Source organism: Diadema antillarum, unplaced genomic scaffold, assembly GCF_040938485.1.
Source record: "Diadema antillarum isolate AM-2024a unplaced genomic scaffold, OU_Dant_1.0 scf00000112, whole genome shotgun sequence".
Classification (NCBI taxonomy): Eukaryota; Metazoa; Echinodermata; class Echinoidea; order Diadematoida; family Diadematidae; genus Diadema; species Diadema antillarum.
Window position 1 is genome coordinate 2,206,906 of NW_027271001.1, and position 24,436 is coordinate 2,231,341.

The 24,436-nt window shown below is 38.3% G+C and overlaps 1 protein-coding gene across 1 annotated transcript in view; it reads left to right on the forward strand.

Moving 5' to 3' along the window:
- The window catches only part of LOC139719578 (uncharacterized), a 32,060-nt gene extending 10,380 nt beyond the window's left edge, over nt 1-21,680 (forward strand). The window contains exons 9-28 of the mRNA XM_071630990.1: nt 1,503-1,580; nt 2,616-2,855; nt 3,872-3,940; nt 4,953-5,231; nt 6,291-6,531; nt 7,294-7,446; nt 7,780-7,852; nt 8,304-8,402; nt 8,825-8,911; nt 9,557-9,712; nt 10,435-10,575; nt 11,657-11,773; nt 12,268-12,417; nt 13,108-13,307; nt 15,149-15,160; nt 17,536-17,633; nt 18,308-18,511; nt 19,142-19,234; nt 19,889-20,022; nt 21,543-21,680. Coding sequence (XP_071487091.1) covers nt 1,503-1,580; nt 2,616-2,855; nt 3,872-3,940; nt 4,953-5,231; nt 6,291-6,531; nt 7,294-7,446; nt 7,780-7,852; nt 8,304-8,402; nt 8,825-8,911; nt 9,557-9,712; nt 10,435-10,575; nt 11,657-11,773; nt 12,268-12,417; nt 13,108-13,307; nt 15,149-15,160; nt 17,536-17,633; nt 18,308-18,511; nt 19,142-19,234; nt 19,889-20,022; nt 21,543-21,680 — 2,762 coding nt within the window. The remainder of the gene's footprint in view (nt 1-1,502; nt 1,581-2,615; nt 2,856-3,871; nt 3,941-4,952; nt 5,232-6,290; nt 6,532-7,293; nt 7,447-7,779; nt 7,853-8,303; nt 8,403-8,824; nt 8,912-9,556; nt 9,713-10,434; nt 10,576-11,656; nt 11,774-12,267; nt 12,418-13,107; nt 13,308-15,148; nt 15,161-17,535; nt 17,634-18,307; nt 18,512-19,141; nt 19,235-19,888; nt 20,023-21,542) is intronic.
- Nucleotides 21,681-24,436: the final 2,756 nt, after the last annotated feature.

Genomic DNA, 24,436 nt, shown 5'->3' on the forward strand with positions numbered 1-24,436 from the left:
GCCTAAATTGTACATTTTCATCTTCTTCTTGAGAACTTCATGACCCATTTTCACCAAACTTGGCAGGTAGCATCCCTAGGGGGTTAGGAACTCCATTTGTTAAAATGGGCACCATGACCCACCCAGGGGGCCCCCAGGGGGCCCAAACCCCCCAAAATTAAGGAATCCGCAAAAATCTTCTTCTCTAGAACCAGAAGTGATAGAGCTAGGTTAATACTATGAGTTAGCACATTGATGACTGTAGTTTCAAGTTTGTTCATGGCAGAATCAGGGGTGCCCCCCTTTGGACCCAGGGGGGGGGGGGGGGGGTGGGGGTGAGGAGGGGTCCTAATGGGGCCTAAATTGTACATTTTTATCTTCTTCTTGAGAACCCCATGACCCATTTTCACCAAACTTGGCAGGTAGCATCCCTAGGGGGTTAGGATCTCAATTTGTTAAAATGGGCACCATGCCCCGCCCAGGGGGCCCCCAGGGGGCCCAAACCCCCCAAATGAAGGAATCTTTAAAAATCTTCTCTAGAATCAGAAGTTATAGAGCTGAGATAATACTATGAGTGAGTACAGTAATGACTGTAGTTTCAAGTTTGTTCATAGGAGATCCAGGGGTGCCCCTCTTGGGGGTGGGGGGGGGGGGGGTGGTTGGAAGGGTCCAAATGGAGGCCTGAATTGTACATTTTCATCTTCTTCCTGAAAACCTCATGATGGATTTTTGTCAAACTTGGCAGGTAGCATCCCTAGGTGGTCAGGATCTCAATTTATCAAACTGGGCACCATGCCCCACCCAGAGGGCCCCAGGGGGCCCCAATTCCCCCAAATTAAGGAATCTTGAAAAAATTGGGCCCTTATTGTACATTTTCATCTTCCACTTGAGAATGCCTTGTCAAATTTTGGTAGAGCTGTGAATAATTTAGATTAGTGACTGCGTGAAAGGTGAACTTGCGATACTCAGGTGAGCGCTAGACCCGCGGGTCTCTTGTCTTTGGGTATGGATGTCTCAGCTATTCCAAAACAGATTTTCATCATATAAACTTTGGATTCCTCTTGTAATGGTTACTCTGTATTATTTCAAAGGTGGTTCCCTGGTATCTCATAGAGAGTTAAAAGCCCAATGCTCCTCTCCACCAATACTACACTATCCCTTTAAAAACTGTTTTTCCTGCAAGTCAAATGAGGTAGGGAGTTGTAACTTTTATTATCTTTGTGCATCAGCCTTTGGTACCAAGTTTGTCATATTAAGATGCTGAAATCAGTATCATTCAGCATCAGAGTGATATGTTTTAGTAGTGTAGAATATTTCCAGTGCCACAAAATATTCACTAGTACTAATGTCATGTGCTTATCCAAAGGTTTGTAATATCCAGGTATGCTCTCATTGGAACAAATTACAGTATTCATCCACTCTTGGCATATTGTCTTTGAAATTAAGAAGTTACTGAAAAAAGCAAAACAAATGCATACTGAAACACAATAATCTTTCTCACATTAATTTATTTTTGTCTTCAGAAACTGATTCCCTGAACCAATCAAATACTTCAACCACATCTACTGCTGTCACTGTGGCCAACAGTGATGGCTTGAAAGGTAAGTTTATCTCTTCATATCATTCTCTCTATAGACTGGAAGGTGCTTTTAGTACAGTGTACTCCCGTTATAACGAACACGGGTATAACGAAATTCTGGTTACAACGAAATTAAAATTCAGGCCGCAACATTATCAGCTGTATGTTTTTTTATTGTTTATTTGTTCAGTTATACTAAATTTTGATATAATGAAAGAAAACTGCTGGTCCCAAGGGCTTTGTTATAAAGAGAGTCCACTGTTTGAGTAATAATCCTTCCAGTCTAATGGTATGTACAAATGTTTGACTATACCCTTTGTGAACATTTGTTAATTGAAGAGGAAAGACTGCCACAAGAATGACCTTTCTGAAAGTTACAAATGATAAAAAGATAATTCCAGTATTCAAGACAGAAGTATTACAAGGAAGAAGTTAGAAATATTTATGTATTTATGTGAATATACATTTAATGTGAACAAAATTGCTTTATGTTGAACATGGTTTCTGTAGAAATGTGAGCGTCAAGCGACTTTTATTCACTTTAGTAGATGTCTAAGTTTCAATTGAGAAGTGAACTAGATCAGGCACATTATATAATGACAAATGTTAATATTCTGTAATAAGAATCAAATGAGTGGAGGAAGAAAGAGTGGGTGTGTGTTTAGATGTATGTGAAACAATGTAAATAGTATAGTCTTGGAATGAATGAATTTGTGGTCTTCTGTGATAACACTTTTCCAGTTGAACTTGTACGCTTCACCCTATAACGGGGATGAGCAATGTCTTTATTTTGTAAAAATATATATATGATGCAATTTATGAATATAGATATGACTAACAACCAACATAATCAAGGTGATAAGACTGAGTTTTTATTGTTGTTGTTGTTGTTGTTGTTGTAGGAGTGGGATCCTCTGCCTGTTTAGGTAGTCAAAGTAGTGATGTGGTTAACTATGATTCAAATAATGACAGGATACCAGAGATATATGCCATTTAGTTATGTCATTGAAATGAGGTATATCAAAAACTTCTAATAACATCAATCTGTCATCCTCAGACATTGACTTGCAAAGTGGTGGTGTGGATCCAAGTCCGGGCGGTGCTCCTGGGAGCACAGCACCGACAGAAAATATTCCCCAGGGGTCTGTGACCCAGGGGTTGATGGCCCTGGGAACGGGTCAGGAGGAGGCCACGCCCAGTGATGCCAGCCTTCAGAAGAGCGCATCCAGCCCCAGCATTGCGTCCACCCAGATCAGCCAGCTGTCACAGGACTCGGACTCACATGCCTCCTCACAGGGTGAGTTGGTCTTGCTTTGGAGCGCAGTCTGCTCTAAAGGCTGGAACTCTCATTAAGTGTTAATCTCTTCTTCCTAGAAATTTTATCTGACTGGAGCAGCTGTTAGGAGTTTGTAGCATTTGATCTTACATGACAAAAAACAAAGACATGAGTGGTCCTCATTGTTTCTTATATTTCCATATGCCGTTATGTTTTGAGCATCTGAGTGTTCTTACGAGAAAAAAGCAGAACAGTCACAGATGATACAGTTTCACAAAGAAATGGGATTTGTTAATGTGTATTTTGTGAGTAGATGACTAGATAATCTGTTGTGGCTGTGGCTTGGCTGATGTCTCATCTTGAAGTGTACAGAGGACATGGCAGGGCATGAATGGGACTAGTTCTAGATATTTCAGCTTGAAATTTATCTCAGAGATGTTATGGACGAGTACTTTATATTGTGTTAATTTCATGAATTTTCTTACTCCAAAGATTGATGTATACTCTTCATATGTGTAGACTCTTACTAAAGGTCTGTCATTGTGTTCAAACATGTAGATTTTTAATTCATCTTTTTTTTTTCCCCAAATTATTTCAAATTAACTTTTATGTGTTTGTTCTCTTATTGTCATTAGCCACATTAGTGTAGATATCACTTTTGTTTCATTTCTCTTATTTGTTACCCTATTTCTACATCTTGCTGATACTCAACTGATATGATATAACACTAGGTGAACTGCTCAGTTTGGTACATTATAGACTTGAGTAGAACTCTGCAGTCTTTAGTAGCATTGTGGCTTGCTGTCTATTGCAATATCGATATTAGACATCCAGATGTTAATGTTAAAGAACTGAACTGAAACATGTCTAGATAGGTAAAATTGTGTTGTAATATGCTGTCCTTTTGGTCAATTGTCAGATGTCCTCTCCGTAACCCATAGAGTCCTCCTGTTTACCCCTACTCCAGTGACCATTTACAGTGTTTGTTTACTCCAGCCGAAGAGTATCAAATGTATTTCTGAATTGATCTTTATCAGGGGAAAGTAATGTATCGGCAGTATCAAGCCAATTATCTCAGGATTCAAACTCGCATAATTCCATACCAGGTGGGTAATGCATTTTAGGAAATTCCAATGAAATACCTACGCTTTTTTTTTCTCTTAAAATCATATATCCTCGCAGAATTCCTGTGCCCAATAATGCAGTAATGGGCGAATGAAAATATATAAGGGATCTAATTTACTAACAACTTTGAATGTAAAACTTGCTTGGCCCTTGTTTGATCCCCTCTCAAAGAAATACACTTTAAAAGAGTTTCTTTCCTAGTTGTGGTATTATATGTTTGAATATGAAGTATCTTTCTAGTCTTTTGCTTTTCTTCCAAGTGTGACAGTTGCAGAACATATGCTCAGAAGAATAATCATACTAATGCTCATTCAGCAAGTCTGTTCGCTGCAGTAAATTATTAGTTACTAGTAGTATTTGTAATCTTTTGGTGATTGAGGTAAAGTGAAATGGCTAATATATGTGAATTGTGTGCGCAAAACTATAATACAAAGCTTTTATAGTGAAATAGGCCTGCTTTCTATACCTTTTCACGTCTTCTTTTCATATCTTGTGATTTCTTCACACTGTCACTTCTTGTTTGTATACCAACTAACATTTTTGAATGCATTTGGATCGGGGTTCTGTTATGTCCTCAGATTTGTAATATTCTGTCCCATGTTGGCATTCTATGTCTCGCCAGCTTCCCATGTACACCCTTCATCCTATAATATACCATGGAGCTACTATTCTGTGTTAGTAGCTCCATGCTTATACCCGCACCATTGTCCGTACTGGGCAGACTGGACATGTTTTATGTCTTTTCATTCTTCTACATAAACCATTCTGTGCATTCATCTCTCCCTCTCTCTCTTGCTGTCAGTCTCTCTCTCTCTCTCTCAGTCTGTCCATCTTTCTGTCTCTGCATCTACTTGTATTTATCCCCTCTCCCCGTGTGTGTGTGTGTGTGTGTATATATATGTTGCCCTCCATTCCTTTCATGTCTTTGCTTGCTGCCAATAGCTAACACGGCCTGTATCATACATATGTGTGCTTTGGCCTCCTCATGCGCAGCTTCAGACCAGCCCCTGCTTTCCTCCAAGCAGCAGACCGGTGGCGACACCCGCTCTATCCTCTCCTTTGTCAGCAGTGTCGGTGGTGGTGGTGGTGGTGAGGAGAAGAGGAAGGGTATGGGGTCCTCCCTCATGCAGTCCTTCAAGAGCCTCCTCAAGAGGGGGAAGAAGGGGGAAGGGAAGGAGGAGGAAGAGGAGGAGGAGGAGGAGCTGGAGGAGATGGAGATGGATGGCGAGGAGGAAGAGTTGATGAGGCTTGGTAGTAGGGATGGGAGTGAGGGTGGAAGCATTGATGGCAATGATGAAGGTAAGATGAAAAACAAAGAATGCTTGCGAGACTTACCGGTAATTGTTTTTCGGGGAAAGTTGCATATTAACCCTTACTTTTTAAAAGTTTTCTCGCTGCATATTCTATACTCTTTGAGCGCTTCTATATAAAGGCATTATAGAGATTTGTGCATAGCTCTGCATATGAAGATATAAAGATTACGTGCAAAACTTACACAATTTTGTAGCCTTTGAGATCATTGTTGAATCATGATATTTTGGGAAAAATGATGCATTAATCCTCCCTTTTTAAAAGAATTCTGCTGCATATTCTACACTCTTTGAGCACTTCTCCTTCATAAAGGCAGAAAAAAAGATTTGTGCATAGCTCTGCAAATATGGTGTGGTTACTATAACATTTCTCTAGTGGAATGCTTTGCATTTGATGTGGTTGTTTGATGTGGTTATTGTTGATAATACATAAAATGTGATGCAGATTTACATTGTATCTCCATGCATAGTAAAGCTTCACAGTACACAGTAGTGTAGACACTTATCTCCTGACTTAAAGAAGTCACCTGTTTTTCACTATGTCAGTGATTGATGACTCTATGAATGTGATGCTCTCAATCAAAATGCATAGATTATTTGTGTTTAGAATCGTGTTGTCTAGTATTCTCAAACAAAGGAATGAGCTGTGAAAGGATATCATGACCTGAGAACTAGAAAGGTGCTTGGACTGCAAAGTCTGGAGTTAGAGCCATTCTAGCTCTGACCTGGACAATATGAATGTTTTTGGCGGAGCTGATTTTGATACAAGCAGAGATCACAGTTTTTTTTTTTTTTAGATAGCTGTAGTAATGATTGTGGTACAATGATTACGAAGTAATTATTGTAAAAAAAGAAAAGAAATAGTGCAGTGATTTGGAAGTGGTGTTTCATAAAGTTTAAAGTCTGTTTTCAGGCACATGCAAAGCAGCAATATCATGTGTATGTAGTTTTCTGCTCCTTGAACAGCACAGTGCACTATACTGGTATGCTTAACTTATTTCGCTTACCCACGTTTTCGCAGAAGACATTGCTGAAGAAATTGAAGAGGAATTGGCGGAATCTGCTCAACCAGGACAAGAAGACAAGGAAGAGAAGGAGAAGGAGAAGGAGAAGGAGAAGGAGAAGGAGACTGACGTTGAAGGTTCTGTCACCTTGGACGTCGTGGTGCAGGGGAAAGAAGTGAGGTACTACAGACCAGATGCTTACATGCAGATACAGATGGTGCCAGATCCACCGTCAGTGGAGCTACGGCTGGACTGGGTGTAAGTATGAATGAAAACTACCATTGATTCTTGTAGGGGACATAGTGGAACAAGGACTGCTATATTATAGTGGGACATTATGGATCAAAGATGAATGCATTATGGTCTGACAGTTTTATGCACTCTTTCAACTACTAGTGTATATCAGTTGTATCAGTTCACAGGAACTGTGGAAATTTCATATCATGGCTGCTTGAAAATGATATTGGCGAGCTGTCATTGTAGGTTATTTTAAAATCTATAAGTAGAAAGATGCTGAGTCTGATTTCTTCATACATCTAATGTCACGATAGTATTGATGCATATCTAGTTTGCTTAAATTGTAGAAACTTGGGGGCATTTCATGAATTGTTTTGTATTACAAATTTGTCAGACAAATTGAGAGAAAGATTGTCAGACAAATTTGTGGGACAAATTTGCTTTCAGCCAATCAGTTGCAAGGATTTCAATAACTCATAACAATTGGTCAGAAAAAATATCTGACAAAACACTTCTGAAATGTCCCCCATGTCTGTGTTAGATCAACTGACTAATTTGTACATTTGCAGGGTTTGTGCTTCATATATCTTTATTTTTTTTTTGGACTGGAATAGGATTTATGTTGTCTTTTAGTGATGCAACTTAACATCAAGCCATTGAAATACCATATGTTTTTGTGCGTTACCCACCGTAAAAGTGTTCATTGTCAATGGTCATTTATTCCTCAGCATTATATGTCACATTTTGAAGTGCTCATTTCTATTTCTTGTTGGTGTGATGCAGATATGGTTACCGTGGCAACGACTGTCGTGGGAATCTCTTTGAGGTGTCCGGAGGAGAGGAGATTCTCTACTTCATGTCCAGCATTGCCATCATGTACAACCCTGCTCTCAACCTGCAGCGGCACTACACCAAACACACGGCTGAGATACGGAGGTAAGTGGTGGACACTACCAGTGGCAAATCCAGAGGGAGGCACACCCCCTTTATTTTTTGTTAAAACAAAAGAATTAAAGAGGAAAAAATGAGAGAAACCCGGAAGTGGCACCAGAAATATTTTTTTGCACCCCCCCCCCCCTCCCTTTACGGAATTCCTGGATCCGCCCCTGACCACTGTGTGGAGTTTAAATCTGTCAGAAACAAAAGTGTTTGCCCCTTCATTTGTGCTAAAAGTAGGAACCGAAGGACATTAATGAATTAATGCAATATCTTGCAGACACTAAAAATATTTTAGAAATAAGAAAGATCATGACTTTTTGTTCTCTTCAGTGTGGCAGTTCACTCTGATGGTGTTACCGTGGCGACAGGACAGTCTAGAGGACCAGATGCATCTGGGGTTAAGGTGAGTGCTGTGTAACCCTGACTGAACTACTGTAAAACCAGAAACGTTTGCAGCATTAAAATTTTGCAAATTGGTGGCTAGCATTCAGTGCATAGTGTAGACAAAAACTTTGATGTGCATTTCACTTTCGCAAATCTTGGCTCCTCACAAAACTCGCAAAAGTTTCATGCATGCGAAAAAGTGCTATTTTTACAGTATCAGTGACAACTCTAGTATGCATTCATTCACAGTGAGTTCACAGATAATTTGCATTTAACGTATATCTGTGTTTTCATGTATCAAACTTGTCATTGATAACATTATGAAGATATTAGAAATCATATTCGAATACATTATATTCAAATGAAAGTGCAAAAAACCCAAACAAACAGTAATGTAGGAGAAGATATACCTTTTCAGCATAAATGAATGAAATACTTGAGTTTGCATTTTCGACCTGAATGTGTTTTAGGCTTCAATCCATATGTGGCGTGTGGACACTTTAGAGACCAGTCTGATCATCGAAGAAGGATTTGATGCTGTCATTTGCCTGGCATTTTCACCCCATCAGGTAAGTACCCTGAATGTTACCAATCTCTTGATAGTTTTTAAAAGACTCTTTGACAAACAGACTGTCAAGGGAGGCTATAAATCATGACATTTTGTGCTGTAGATTTGTGATTATAATCAAGGTTTTGCTATTCATAATAGAATGTAACGTACGGGTGGTTAATGATTTTGACTTTTTTTTTTGTATGATCTACTGTTTTGTACATGAAAAGTAGTGTAGTGAAGTGAAACAGTATTTCTAAACATGTATGAAATATATACAACATTGTTTACAAATGTACTCAGGACTTTTCGTATGATGCATACTTGCCTGTGAAAGTAGTGAATGGAAACAGTATTTTATGAATGTTTGAACATTATTTACATAGTATACTGATAACTTTCATTCCTGAAATGTTCATTTCTCATTCAATTATTCTACAGGATCACCTACTAGCTGTGGATAAAAGCAACAAACATACTTTATCTGTGTGGAATTATAAGTCTGGGGAGAAAGTTGCATCAGCACTCGTAAGTCTCTACTCCATCTCACAAGGGCCCCATTTCATAAAAAGCTTCTTTGATAGCAGCTCTTGCTGGAATGGTAGTTGTCATGGTAATGACAAGAATCCAGCTTCCTGATTAGCTGTTGCTACAGGAAGTTGGTATTCCAGCAAGAGTTGCCATCCTAACATCTTTTATGAATCGCGCCCCAGATATCATTTTAAGATTGTTCAGAAACCGCCTGTTACAGGTGAAATAAAAACCAACATATTGAGAAATATGTGTAGTATGCATACTTGGATACAAATCAGGGATTGATTTTAACATCTTATTCCTGATTCCAAGCTATGCATGCTTTCTTCCTCACCAAAAGAAGAGGTTTCATCACAAAGAACGTAAGACACAAATAGTTTGAGGACAAGTTTGAAAATGGTTCCTCAACTGAGCTTGATCTCAGCATAAAAAGAAATCTCCCTTGTCCTCCAAGAAAATTAAAATAGCAGCAAACAAACATACCAGCATACACAAAAGTGACATAATTTTGTTGCATCCTAGAGTAGATAACCTTAAAAGTCATACCAAGCTAACCGGTATTATCCTTAGGGAGTGTGTAGATCCCCCTAGGTAAATTGATAGAATCTGTGTCTCACCCCTTTCCTGCCATGATTCTAGATGAATACCTCAGTCGTCTGCCAGGCAGCCTTTCATCCCAGAGACCAGCATCAGATCATCAGCGTCGGGAGGGAGCATTTTGTCTTCTGGAAGCTTTCCAAGGAGAGCGAGGAGGGAGCGGTTCAGCTGGAACAAAGCATGATGGGAAACTATGAGGTATCAAAGAGACTTCATCTCCACCTCACAGCCAATTTTTCTTGTCAATGTTTACTTGTGTGTGTTTATATGAGTATTACGTTATTGTTTTGTAAGTTTGATTGTTGTCTTTTTTATATTGTATGTATGATAAGTCAATTTTTTTTTATTTCATTACTGTCATATACTCTATTTGTCATATATTTTGTGTGATTTTATGTCCTTATGAATTTTGTGAGTTTGTCTGACATTCACAAGAAAAATAACACACCGAAATATTGCCTCCTGTAACACAAATTCAATGAATATTGTCTCCAAGGTGAGAAAGTGCTAACTTTGCCATTTCTTTCCCATTATGTCAGTGTTGTTCTCCATGTCCTGATTTGCGAATCATGTTTGTGGAATGTATTCCATATACAGTATTTGATATCTGCTTTCATATCACTAGGTGTACAGTGCCTGCAGATTTACATATTGTTAAAAAAAATTATATGTTTACATGCCATGGAACCCTTGATAGACAGCAGGAGAAGTGTTTTTTGTTGTTTTTTGGCAAAGATAAGATATGTCTTCACATTCTAAAAAACCGACTTCCAAATTTACACACCATCTCTCTGTGTTTTGGTTAAGATGTGTTTCAGATTTTCTGTCATGTTGCGTGCATTACCAGTAATTGCTGGGCTCCTTTGCCAGCCTTCTATTACCCATCATCTACTGTATGAATATCTTTCTCTTGGTTGCAGACGAGTATGAAGGCCAAGTATGTGATCAGCATGGCGTTCCGTTCCAATGGCGACCTGATCACAGGTGACTCTAACGGCACTCTCTACGTCTGGCCATCTGGAGGCAACACCATCTCACATACCATCAGTCATGTGCACGAGGTAGGACCAGGGTTCCTTTTTCACCCAGAGGTTTGCATCAGCTACAATAAAAAAAAAAATGAAATAACATCAACTGAATTGCTAGGAGATAAATTTGTTCCAGTTGAGCTGTTTCCATGATATTTTTGATCATTTGATTTTGCTATATGAAATGGATCCTTGACCCGTTGAGGACGGACTGATTTTGCTACAACACGCATTTCCCATAGACACCTGCCTGAGTATACTCGGGATTCGTCCTCAACGGGTTAAAGGGAACCCAAACCCAAAGAGTAATGTGGATTGAGTGAAAGCAGTAACATTAGTAGAACACATCATGAGGAGACTACTAGAGGTTATGACGTATGTGTGGACAACAATATAAAGAAAATATAAAGAAAATTCCACAAAAATTAACTTTTCTAGCATTACAAAAGAGCACTTGACTGACCGCTTTCAGAAAGCAGGGGGAATGATTGCTACCCGTAACGTATGTCAGTATTAAATTGATGGAATGTGTACTAGCAATTTTCATGAAAAATGAATTTTTGTGGAATTCCCTTTATATTTTCTTTATATTGTTGCCCACACATATGTCAGTAGTCTCCTCATCCAGCGGTTCCAACACAAAAACTTCAAAAATTCATAACTTTTGCATCGATTGTCTGATTTTCCTCAAACTTTCACTGAAGTGTTCTACTAATGTTACTGCTTTCACTCAATCCATGTTGCTCTTTGGGTTTGGGTTCCCTTTAATAAGAGACATGTGACTGGAATACTATTATTAAATGTACCAAAATCACTGTCAAACGGCCTCATGTGTTAATGGTGGGAGGAGGGGCGGATGGCTGGTCGGAAAAGTGATTAAATAATGGTACAGGAAGAGACTATTATGGGTGCCAATGAGAAGAACTATAAAGAAAAGTGACAAAAAACTGTTTGTTTTTTTTTTGTCATGCAAATCAACATGAACTTGTGTGTCTAAAGTACCATAGTTAAATTGTCAGATCCCCCCTTTATGAGCAGATAAACAAATCATGCACCTAATCAAACCTAGATGCATGCGCACAAAGTCATTCTCACTCTCCCCACATGATTTCAGGGACCCGTCTTCAGTCTTCAAACCATTGGAGGTGCTATAGTATCTGGAGGCAGGGACGGGGTGCTACAGTGCTGGACCCTGGCAGGAAAAGGGGGTGATCACCACGGAAAGCTGCAGGTGAGTTGTCTGATCAGGTGACCGGTCACATGAGTACTATGTAATTGCCCAGATGAGGCTATTTGCAAAAAAAAAGTTAATACCACTGGAAGATGAATTGTATGTAAAAATTACAAAATATGTTGCCTTCTGCATACACTTCTATCCATAGTGATGCAGACAGGTTGTTTGTATGTTATTTCATATACTTTTTTTTAAAAAGAAATGATTCTACATGAAATGTATATGACATGGTGTCGTACAAAAGCAAAGGTAATAATAAATGGTGTACTGCATGCTATCAATATACATCCAGAATGTAAAGGAATGACATTCATTGTGGGATATAACTTCAGTTGCTTCAGCTTAGTATTTCACCACAACATATACATACTCCTTTGTTCTCCAACTAATGTTATGTTTGCTCTTTGTGTTTATTGAGTAAAATATTTTGTAATTGCTCAAATTTATCAATACCTCATTCAGTGTAAATCATCTATACCTATATTGAATAGATACCAAAAGAAGAAGGGGGCATCCGCTGCATTCTCCATAGTGGATCCAGTGTCTACGTTGGAACCACTGTAAACTCTCTCCTCCGTATCGCTCTCAAAGACACAAAGTTTGCCATCACTGGAGAAGAATCTACCTCATGCCTAACCCAGGTGAGTTTGGTTTTAAATGCCGATATTGTACAATTCATTCTTTTACATTGTTTTCTCTGATATTGGTAAATTAGGAGGAATACATAAAAGCTGCATCTTGCATACAATTAAAGAATCTTACTGAAAGCTTCTGAATATTGTTAACAAACAGTCCGGTGTGGTAAAATGACAAACTTTGATGCAAAATATTTTGTGAAAACCTGCACAAAGTTTCCAGAACTGGTTGTAACATTTAGAAAGGCATTCCTCCACAACTAATTATAGATATCAATAAATCATAGTGTATTTGTATTGCCCTTTAGTATTCCTTTTACTATAAATCTGTGCTTTTCTGATGGTATTACAATCTATACCCAGGGCCACTTTGCATTTGTGGTATGGCACATCCAGCCTCAGAATATTATTTAAAAAAAATCATGAGTTATTATTTCAAGTCAAGGCTTGGAATATCCACACCTCTGCCAAATTTACCCTAATATACCAGGTTTGTTCCTATGAGACTTTTTGAACATCATCTACAGTGTATATTCTGATCAAAAACTTTTTGCTTACCATATGCTTCTAGCAGTTTGGAGACAAAAAAGTTGCTAATTGCTTGTGAAGTCTGTTGAGTCTTATGCCTTACTGCAACTGGGCTGGTAATGGATTGTGTCACCGGTCAATGTTCTCAATACCTTTGCTTTCACACAGAGTCATTATGAGGAAGTCCACTGCCTCACCGTACTCCCTGGTGACCGTTTCATCACGGGCAGCTACGATGGCACCGTCTCCCTCTGCAGCTTGGCTGACCACCGTCCACTCTGGAGGTATGCCGTCAAAGGAACCAACATCCACTGCATGGATGTTCACTCGGACAGTGGTCTTGTTGCCGTGGGAACCAAGGATGCAAAGTAAGGCATGAGCCAGCTGGTTGTTTTTACTTTTTTTTTTTGCGTGTGTGTTGCCTGTTTTGACTGCATACCAATATTCATCGTAAGCTATACATTCTCTTGGCTACTGGCATGGCATCCATGGTAGAGATAGTGATATAATACAGATGAAATTCTTGTAAAAGAATTTCTATGACTTTTTATAGGGTTGGTTTGAGGCATTGTTTTGTCCATAAGGTCTTGCATTTTACAGTTGTGCATTTTTCAGCATGTTCTTGAGTTTGGTTACTGATATGAGATGGGGAATACACGTAAAGGATAAAGTAGAAGATATACTGTAAACGTGGAAATTTTCGCGGATTTCGCGCTACGTTCGGCTAGCGCGAATTCAAAAACGTGCGAATATATCTTTGCAATTTTCTATGCACATTTTGAACGGCCTGAATTGTGTGCGCTTCGTCGATGATACTGCTACGTAGTACAGACATGTTTACGCATATAGCAGTATCATCGCACGCACCGCACGCACCGAGCCCACGGCCGATTGGTGTGCGACATCCCCGCGACTACAGTACACATGTACTAGTACATGTACTACAAAACATGTACTAGTAGTTGAGCACTTGTACTCGCACTTGCGCCGCTTGCTATGTCGCTTATCGTACGCTGGCATCGCTGGATGAAAACAGTGACTGTGTATTAACCCGCTGCGGAGCGCAATTTAAGAACCCGTGAATATGTTTTCGAGCCGCTCAGCGCGAAAAATTAATTGCGCGAAAATATTGACGTTTACAGTAGTAAATAGTAAGGGCATGTGTTCACTATTTTTTGTTCATTGACTGCATGCAAGCTTGACTAAAGCCATTAGTGATATTGACTATGTTCCATCCAAGATAGTACATATGTGACCGTGCACCTCAAAACGAACATAAAGTCGCACACACTGATTTTGCGTGAGGACTGAAAATAAGTGAAATGGGTCAACCTAGCCGAACTTGATTTTTTCATATTTTCTGAAAGAGCGGGTCTTCTTGTACATTATGCTAAAATTTGGTATCATAAAACGGGCGGGAAAGTGTGTGTTTTTTAGCAGTTTATCTCGAACATTTTTGGTAGAATAGTGTGATTAGGTGTGTCTTTAGAATCCCTTTTTCATTTCTGAAAAACCTTGTCTACACTCTTCACTTTCAACTCTAATAACTTTTGAAAGGATAGTGCTACTGCTTTGACAGTTGGCATTGATTATGGACAGAATGTGTTAATGAGGCATGCTTAATTTCAGTTTAATCTGATAATCTCTTCATTGTTGTCACTCTGGTGGTTTACTTCCTGTTTTTTGTCCCATTCATCGCACAGCCAGCAGGGTTTGGTAAAGATTAAGCGCTTGAATAGACACTGTACTTCAGAGCCTCTTTTCTCAGTTCCCACTTTTCCTGAGTTTGTGCTTTCTTTCCAATATTTAGATAGGTTAGGAGAGTCCATTTGATTTGAGTTATACATCATTTTAAAGCTTAAAGTCCGCTCTTTCAGAATATGGTCTTAACTAAAAATTCATATCTGGCGACTTTTTGTTTGTTTTGAGGTGCAGTGTCACATATAGCCTGTCATTATACAGCAATGGCCTGCCTGTACTAACACCATGAGCTCAAACAGTATCAACGGTCTAGACTGAAGAAAGCACACAAGTTTGCTGTCAGAGAGATAACTATTCTCAGTGGTCCATCTTTTGCATACCTAATCTGGAAAGCATGAAGTCATCGATTGACAATATCATCAATTACTGACACATGCTTCCAAACTGCTCATGCTGATTTGCATAAATTCTCATTCATTTTTAACAAATTTGCTTTGCTGCAACCCAGAATGGGCGACAGGTAAAACCTTTGTGTGTGTGCGCACTGAATGCATGACTGCCGAGGATATTGTCTAATACACTCTCCTCCAGATATACTGTTATTTCCATTTATTTTTCTTTTTGGAATGCATTGAATGATTAGAGCATACATGTATGATTATTTGTATCATTGACCTATGGAAATTGCTTGTTTCTTGTATTCCTATTACCTACTTGCAGTTCTAATATTCCTATCACCTGCTTGCAATCAGATTTGTAGATTTATGCATCAGGTTATGTGGGAGACATGAAATCATTTGATTTGATGTAATTTGTAAAAAGATTCACTCCCTTCAGTTGTCGTATTCTCTATGTGAATCTTAAGTGCGTGGCTGTTTTTTTGTTTGCTTGTTTTTTTTTTTTTCCCTGCAGGGTAGATCAATAATGTGATGAATAATCCAACACACTTTGATCGAAAAAAAAAAAAAATTATCAACTAGCATTGCTATCATATTTGTGACCCTGCATCACAAAACCACCCAAAAGTCACCAGACATGATTTTTTTTTTAAAAGTTAAGGGCAGATTCTGAAAAAGCAGACTGTAATATTTAAAATGATGTATACCTAACTCAATGCAAAATGGACTTCCTAACCTATTTAAACAATAGAAAGGAAGTATCGGTACACATTCTGGAAATGTGTGTACTGAGAAAAGAAGCTTTGAAGTTTAGGATGTATTCAAGGGCTTAATCTTGCTGCATGTGTCTGGTTCAATGAATGGGACAAAAACAGGATGTAAAACTCTACAGCAACCACAGTGAAAGGATTATCAGATTAAGCTTAGATATTGTTGAAAGTGCAAAGTGTGTAAAGGTGTTTTTGTTTTTTTACAAGAAAGGAAATGGGCCTTCTAACACATACCTAATCACACCATTATACAAAAAGGTGTTAAGAAAAACTGCATTGAACACAATTTTGCCATTGGTACTATGATCCCAAACTTTAGAATTATGTACAAGTATTGCTCTTTCAGAAAAAAAAAAATAGCTTGACTCATTTTACTTTTGAGTTGTTACATAAAATCGGGGGGGGGGGGGGGGAGGGGTGGAACTTTTTGTTGGTTTTGTGATGTACAGTCACATTTATGACGAAATTGTATGCATACAATTTGTGTGCATAAACTGTGTAACTTTTCAAGATACAAAATGGTACCAGACTTTGCCTATCTCTCATAAAGATAACCATTCATAAACAGAAAGAAAGAAATATTAAAGATACGATCAATTCTTATCAGTCCAGTTTTGAATAATATTTTCAGTTTAGCTTTGAGATAGTTTGCATCTATATTCCTTCCAAAAGTAGATCTTTGCTTCCAGCTGTTTTGTGCCTGTATCCCCTTCATTCTTGCTTGCTTAGTAATGCTTTGTTTTCCTGTGCATGCTGCATGCTGTCTTTATGTAAACTTCAAGCTATGACAGAAGGTGAGTGCATGTCATGGTTTTATGCTGAAATAAAATCTGTTAAATTTTTGCGTAGATGTTCTTGTGGAGGTTTGAACATGTCTTATTTGTATATATTCAGTCTCTGACTTTTCATTAATTTTCTTTTGTGTGTGTGTAGAGATACAGATATGGTCTATCAATAAGTGTTCACTTGAAGCATCTTTGCTCTACTATTACTACCGGGAATTATTGATACTATTCGCTAACATTTATGACATGTGCAAAATTGTTACTGATATTTAACAGATGCTACAAATACTGTAAGAAAGAGGATGAGGATCAGACATTTCATTTGAGAAATGTATCAATCTTTCCCACAGATTTTTCTTTTTTTGTGGGGAGGGGGTTGTTTCAGAATGATATGCATGGTCATTGTGCGAAAGGGACATCACATCACATATTTTCTCAGGAAAGAGTGGTCATGATGTTTCTTTTCTTCTGTTAAAATATGACTTGTATTAACCCATTGAGAATGGGCTGATTTTGCTACAACATGCATTTTCCATAGACCCTTGCCTGAGTATACTCGGGACTAGTCCTCAACGGGTTATCTGCAGGAGTATGCTATCACACTTACATCTATCCAATCTTTAAAGCACCCTCATGCTTTTATATGTAGAGAGATACTTCATGGTAATTCCACCATATAGGAATGTCCTTGTTCACATTATTAACAATTAAGGTTGGCATGCATACATAGTGTCATATCTTTGGGGTCTTCAGAATGTTGGCAGGGTTTGTGAAGTACCCATGTATTCAAGTAAAGAGGAGAGTCTATGTGCTTTAACTATGACTTAAACTTGGAGTACAGGTATGTGCTGGATGTGTCATTTAATTTTGCATGTGCCTCAACTTGCATCAGGTATACAATGCAGTGATGACCAGTAGCTCTACTGTATATGTTTTTTGCAGCTTGGTGATTTTGAGCCTTGGTCAGTCTAATGAGGAACCAGAGGTCAACCGCTACAAGCTAGGCAAGGGAACTGCAATGTGTCTCAAGATTTCACCAGGTTGGTCTTGACTTCATAGTAGGTGGTCAGAAGAAGCCATTGATTTTTTTTTTTAATGGATATGTCATGAAATTGCACAGTCTGTATATTAAAAGGAAATGTTTGAAGATGCAAACCAAGGCTGTAGAGGTTTTCTTTTTTTGATGGTTCTTTTCTTCATGTAAATGATCAGAGCATCTGTCAAGTAGGACAAACTTTAGAAGCATTGTCAGTGAGACTTACATCTGTCAAATCCTCTGTGATAAACAAATAACGTTGACTGATATATGTTATTCAAGTTAAACAATGACTATTGAATCCTTTAAAACTTTAACTTAGCTGAATATTTGATATTTAGATCATTTAAGCCAACGTGTAAGAAGGTGCTTGTCAAGAAATGACAGACCTGATTGAAGGTGTACTGTAAAAGTGGAAATTTTCGTGCATTTCACTCAACAAGAAGTAGGGCAAAAATTAGAGCATGCAAATTTTTTGCTTGCTATATTTAACAATTATTTATTTTTATGTTTTGATCTCATGGAATTGTGCAAAATTCATCTTACCGCCTAAATGCGAAAAATTACTCATGCTAAAATTTCCGCTTTTACAGTATATAATTATATAAGCTAACATCTCTTGCTCTTTTGTAGTTACTAATCTCTCTGTGAACATTTTTCTTTTTTAATTTCAAACAGATGGTGAGTTGATAGCAATTGGTTGCCAGGACAACCTCGTCCTTGTGCTGAAGACGAGTGATAAAGGCCACACCCTGGAAGAAGTGGGCAAATTTTCTGGTCACAGTGGACCCATCATTGGGCTGGACTGGTCCAGAGAAAAGCTGGCAGCAGAGTCTGGTTACCTCATTCAGAGTTGTTCAGATCAGCTGGATTATATGATATGTAAGTCTTGAGAACAAGGCTATGTCTTAATCACTCATGAACACACACAAAAAAAAAAAAAAAGAAAAGAAAAGAAAGAGAGTAGGTCCTAACTTGTATTCAGGCACTAACAAGTCTGCAGAATGACTTTACTGGCTGCTGTCTTTAACTTAAGTACATTTATTTGTGAAAAGCAAGATGTCCATTGCCTTTGTTTTTGCAGGAATAAGGATCATTTCTTGTTTGTATGGGTCTCTAATCTATAAATGGGTGTGTAATACCATTTTTAGTGTTCGGTGTGAAGTTCAGACCGAGGAAACTATTTCGCTTAAACTTTGCTGTTGCACTGTTGAAAGGGAATAAATGAAAGAAATCTACAAGAAGTGAGATGACTAGGGAATAGAACATTCCAGGAAATCCATATGTTCTATTTCCATATTCTACATTTATTTTTAAACCATCTACTTCAAGGACACAATGGACATACATGGGGATTATCACAATTAATTGTGAGTAAGTCTCTCTTTCTAAACTTGCTCCTATTTCTTCCCTCCATATTTCATCTTCCAATTCTCTCTCTCATTGCCGCTCCATCTATTGCTGCTCCTGGTTCGGAATTGCTCTCCCCTCCCAACCTTTCCCTGTCGACAGGGAGCAGTCAGACCTTTGAGATGGTCAGCGGTCAAGAGATGAGAAATGTTGAATGGTCATCACAACAGTGCCTCATGGGATTTCCCGTTGCAGGTAAGAATCTAGACCAATCAAGATATTTTCATGTGTAATGTATGAAATAAGACATTCCACTGATAGTCATGATGAGGTCATTATGTGCACATTGGTGAATTTTGGTTTTAAAAATGCTTGTGCAGGAGATTGTAACAAAGGTGGAGCAAGGGCATTGATGGTTGTTGTCTGTTTCTGTGGTGATTTATCTGATTTAAAACAAAGAACGAGTGGGGGTGATGAGGGATGGGGGTTGTATGGCATCTTATCTTCACTCAGGGTCACATGAGCAAGCACTCGTGTTCACCAGGCTCCTTAATGGATAACTGCATTCTTGACTGCTGAAACAGGTGAAAATGTGATCATCTGCCAGCTGTTGTTAGCCGTTTCACCATTGTTTGTCATAGGATGATCCATGTTTTAGATGCCTGTTCCCCATATTTCCTCCTGTGGCTACTCAGAAGCTGCATAAAGAGTATATAAAACAATTATTTTTGAATCTCCAATAATATATTTGTGTATGTATGTGTGTTTGTGTGTGTGATTCATCCTACTATCAAAAACGGAATTGTGTTATTCTTGTTTCTTGCTGAGTAACTCCTTGTCCCATGTGTACTCACATTATACCCCACATCGCTGTGAATTTGTGCTGTAACCCTTCCATTTTTTCACCAGGTATCTGGGGTAAAGAAGTGGAGGGACCCATGCACTCTTCAGTTGATGTTTCTCGTGAAGGAAGCCCTCTAGTGGCAGCTGGTAGCTCTGATGGTCAAGTTGCCTTGTTCCGTGCTCCATGCGGACACTCTGAGGTAAGTTCACAGTGTCACTACATTCCCCATCTCAAGGTAAAATAATCATAATCAACTCTTCTAGCTAGTGAGCAGCATTTCTTAATGCATGCTGAACCTTTTTTTTTTTAAAAGAAAGTGTATATGTGACCCTGCATCACAAAACCAACAAAAAGTCGCCAGACATGGATTTTTAGTTAAGAGCAGATATTGAAAGAGCAGACTGTAAGCTTTAAAATGATGTATAACTCATTTCATATGGACTCTCCTAACCTATCTAAATATTGGAAGGAAAGGACACACTCTGGTAAGTTTGAACTGAGAAAACAGGCTCTGAAGTGCAGGGTGTATTCAAGTGCTTACTTTACCAAGCCATATTGGCTGTGGATAAATGGAACAAAAAACAGGATGTTGACCACTGGAGCAACAACAATGAAGAGATTATCAGATTATGCTGAAATTAAGCATGCTTTCTTAACACATTCTGTAAATGATTAATGCCAACTTTCAAAGCAGTAGCTTTATTCTTTCTAAAGTTATTGGAGTTGAAAGTGATGAGTATAGACAGAATTTTTAAGAGTGCTCTATGAGAAACACCTAATCACACTATTCCCTCAAAAAGTGTTAGAGAAAACCTGCTGGAAACACAAATTCCTGTTTGTTTTATGATCCCAAATTTTAGCATAATGCAGAAGAAGACTTGCTCTTTCAGAAAATATGAAACACTCAATATTGGTTAGGTTGACCCATTTCATTTATTTTCAGTCCTCACACAAAATCACTGCATGCGACTTTTTGTTCGTTTTGTGATGCACGGTCACATATGAATGTTATTTTTGCATATGATTCAGAATCATGTATTGTCAGTGTAGAACAGTATGGTAATGTTTGAACTTTACTGAAATGTTAGTGAATGTAAAGTTGTTAAAACGTGTTTTTCTATTTCAAATCACTGAACAGGGGCAGTCTTGTGTTTCAGGAATTGAATACTTCCACTTTTTGACTTGGACATAAACATTTGTGTTGTACTTGCAACAGAAAATTCATAGAGCACCTTTCTTGGTTGACCTTCGTATAAAAGTAAAAATTGTAGCTTTCTGAGAGTCCATAAATTGAACTCAAGGCATTCTTAAGATTGATCTTAAAAAAGAGAAAGGAAAAAAGCAAATGATGCAGTCTTATGGCATATCCATTTCTGTTTTTCTTTCATTCATGTTTAAACTGCATATCACTAATGGTGCTAAAATCTAACTAGAAAATTGTTCTGACAGCTAATCTCTGTTCTTCCTACATTGTATGATTTAAGGTGCAGTAAGGTGCTATTTTGTCACTAAAGTTACATTTGTCTTTTACTGTGAATGACTATGATAAGTTAAACCAACATCGGCATTCAAAGTCAGTGATAGGAAATGTGTTCTGTTTGTTCTATATTATGGAATAATTGCCTCAATGTTCACCCTCTAATTTCAATGTCAAAAATACCAAGTATATTGGAAAATTATGGCACGATATTTCTTCTGCTGTTCTTATCTTATCTATAGGCTCAGTCAAAGCAGTTTGTTGCCCATCCACACTGCAGCGTGTGTGTGCGGTTTGCGTCAGCCTTGGGCCAATGTCTCCTTACAGCTGGGAGCAAAGACTACACAGTGTGTCAGTGGAAGGTTACATCATGTGAATAATTATGTCTTCATCCACCTGTTCACTCATCCAACCGTCCATCCATCCATTCACCTATCCATCTATCAATCCGATCCACGATTATATTCACTTACTCACACTGTATTTCTTCCTTGATGAAGCAATGACATTATCTTCACTGCAGTATACTGTGTTGAAAGCAGAAATCATATCCACACACAAATGCTCAGGTAGACACATGATTAGTGTGTGAATAAAAGCTCTGAGATTATTACTGAGCATTTATGATGAAGTAATAAAATCTGTGAAATAAAGATGACAATGTATGCAAATAAGAAATTTTGATTCATCTATCCACCAATCCATGTCTTCTGAGCCTCTATCCATCCATTATTTGTAAATATAACGTTATTGTGTGAATTTTCTGAATGTATGTCATATTTGAAGTGCGCTGAAAATGCAATTCGAAGAAGCAAGGCTGTGTACAGATGAAACCAGTGAATGGTTAAAAATATCCAGCTTTTGCATTTGTTTATCCAATAATTCATCCGTCCATCTTATCATGTGGATTGAATGACATAGTGTACCACTGGTATGCACAATTTGAATGCAAAGTTATACATTCCACACTGCTGGATTGTGTGTACTTTTGTGAGCCTTGTTTGTATGTTGAATGAATGGAGTCTTGTGTCATAATTCTGAATTTTGTCTGTGGTATGATAATGGAGAGTGTAGATTTCTCAAGAGAAAGGTACAGTTCCAAAATCCTTTCGATAGATAATAAATGAATTTCACAATACATGTACAACTTTCATATCTATGCCTATTTGATGTATCATCTTCACACAAATAACGCGACTGTATACAGCTTATATTTTGCGATTGGGACTTGGAAGAGAATTTCCAGTGGTTGGGTCCATGATCGAAATCCAAATTGACAGTGCAAGAAAAAGGTACTATTCCCACCTTTTATAATAATCATTCATCATTTTTGTTGTGGAAGGCAATATTAATGTGAATTTATTGCTTATTTCACAATTATCAGTTGACTTGTGAAATTTGTGAAACAAAAACACCACAAAATGTACAATGTATTCTGTAGTCAACAGGTATTTGTTTACTTGTGTGCTCCATTTCCATGAACGGTCTCAAGTTTATTGTTGACCATGTATTGGAATGTAAGGAAACCTGTGCTGTCATTATGGGTTATACTTTCTAAGGAAAATACCAGACTGTTTTCTCTACCAGCATATTTTCAACTACTGTGAAATGTGTAAATGGTATTTAATGTGAGCTGTGCTCATAATTCATGTTGGAAATCATTTCCTGTACCAGATGAGGCACCTTCTTGCCCAGGCAAGAAATATTCATGTGAGAATATCACAAACAATTTTAGGTACAGGTGATATTCAGGGTACTTTAATTCTGTGTTATCAGGTGTGGGGTTGGTGTTAATATGTGTGAACCTGTCCTGTGATGCATTGTTACTCGTTTAATTGTGCAATAGTGGTGTGTCATGTTTTTGTTTGCAGATTCTTACATTCATTGGTGCCTAAAATTCCTAAATTATTTTGCCATAATACAATGTTGTGTTCATTGTCTGTTGCATCAAGATATGCAGCAAGACACTTTTTAGCCGTATGTAGGTGTTCTGTATTGATTTGTGTTGTGGACAGTTGCAATAGTTATGTAATACGTGGACTGCAGAATGCAAGCCTGGGGTCCGTTTCATGAAGCTGTCACATAAATCTTAGAATGGCCAAAGTTGTTCTAAGCTAGGAGAGACTTTCACGGAGAAGTAGAAACCATTTCACGAAGTCTCTTAAGTCTGAGTTTATGTGATAGCTTTATGCGATAGCTTTTTCATGAAATGGCTTTTAGCAAAGTCTCTCCTAAGTGTGTCTTAGGAGAGGGAAAGTCTCTCTTAAGACTTTCATAAAACGGACCCAGGGTCATGTATGATAGTACCAGTAATGCCTTGCATGATCATGTTTTGACGTCCGAGGTCAGATTTGCCATGAATTGACTTTCCATAACTTAACTCGTTGAGGACCAGTCCTAAGTATATTCGGGCAAGTGTCTATGGGAAATGTGTGTTGTAGCCAAATCAGCCCATCTTCAACGGGTTCACCACTTAATGGAAATATTTCAATGTTTCATATATGTACTGATGCATCATGGTGAAAATTTGTGTGATATGGATAGACGTACACTTTCATCCATCTGTTTGTCTGTATTTCTGCAGATTCTGGCAAGATTGTGTAGCTATATCTTTAATCCAGTGGCGTATCTAGGGGGGGGCAAGGGGGGCACGTGCCCCGGGCGCCACTCCTTGGGGGCGCAAAAAAAAACGAAGAAGAAAAAAAAAACGAAAAAAAGAAAAAGAAAAGAAAAAAGAAAAGAAGAAGAAGAAGAAGAAACTCACCGGAAAGGGGGGGGGGGGGGGGGGGGGGGGAGGAAGAATGGTGGGGGGGGGGGGGCGAAAACGAAATAACAAAAGATAAAAACAAGACATAACGATGACTCGGACAAAATGACAATGTTTATTGTGTTCACACAAGAATTCCATGTTATGTAAGCTGAAATACAACAATTTTCGGCTCGCTCGCTGCACTCGCTCTCTAAATTTCATATAGAAGAAGAAGGTAAGAACAAAATGTGATGATGACGCGGACAAAATGACAATGTCTATTGTGTTCACACATGTCATTTTATATTTAGCAGGCACAATGTTTCACGGAGCAGCGGCTGCAATTTCTTTCGTTCTGAAGCGATCGCCAATTGGATCAAAAGAAGG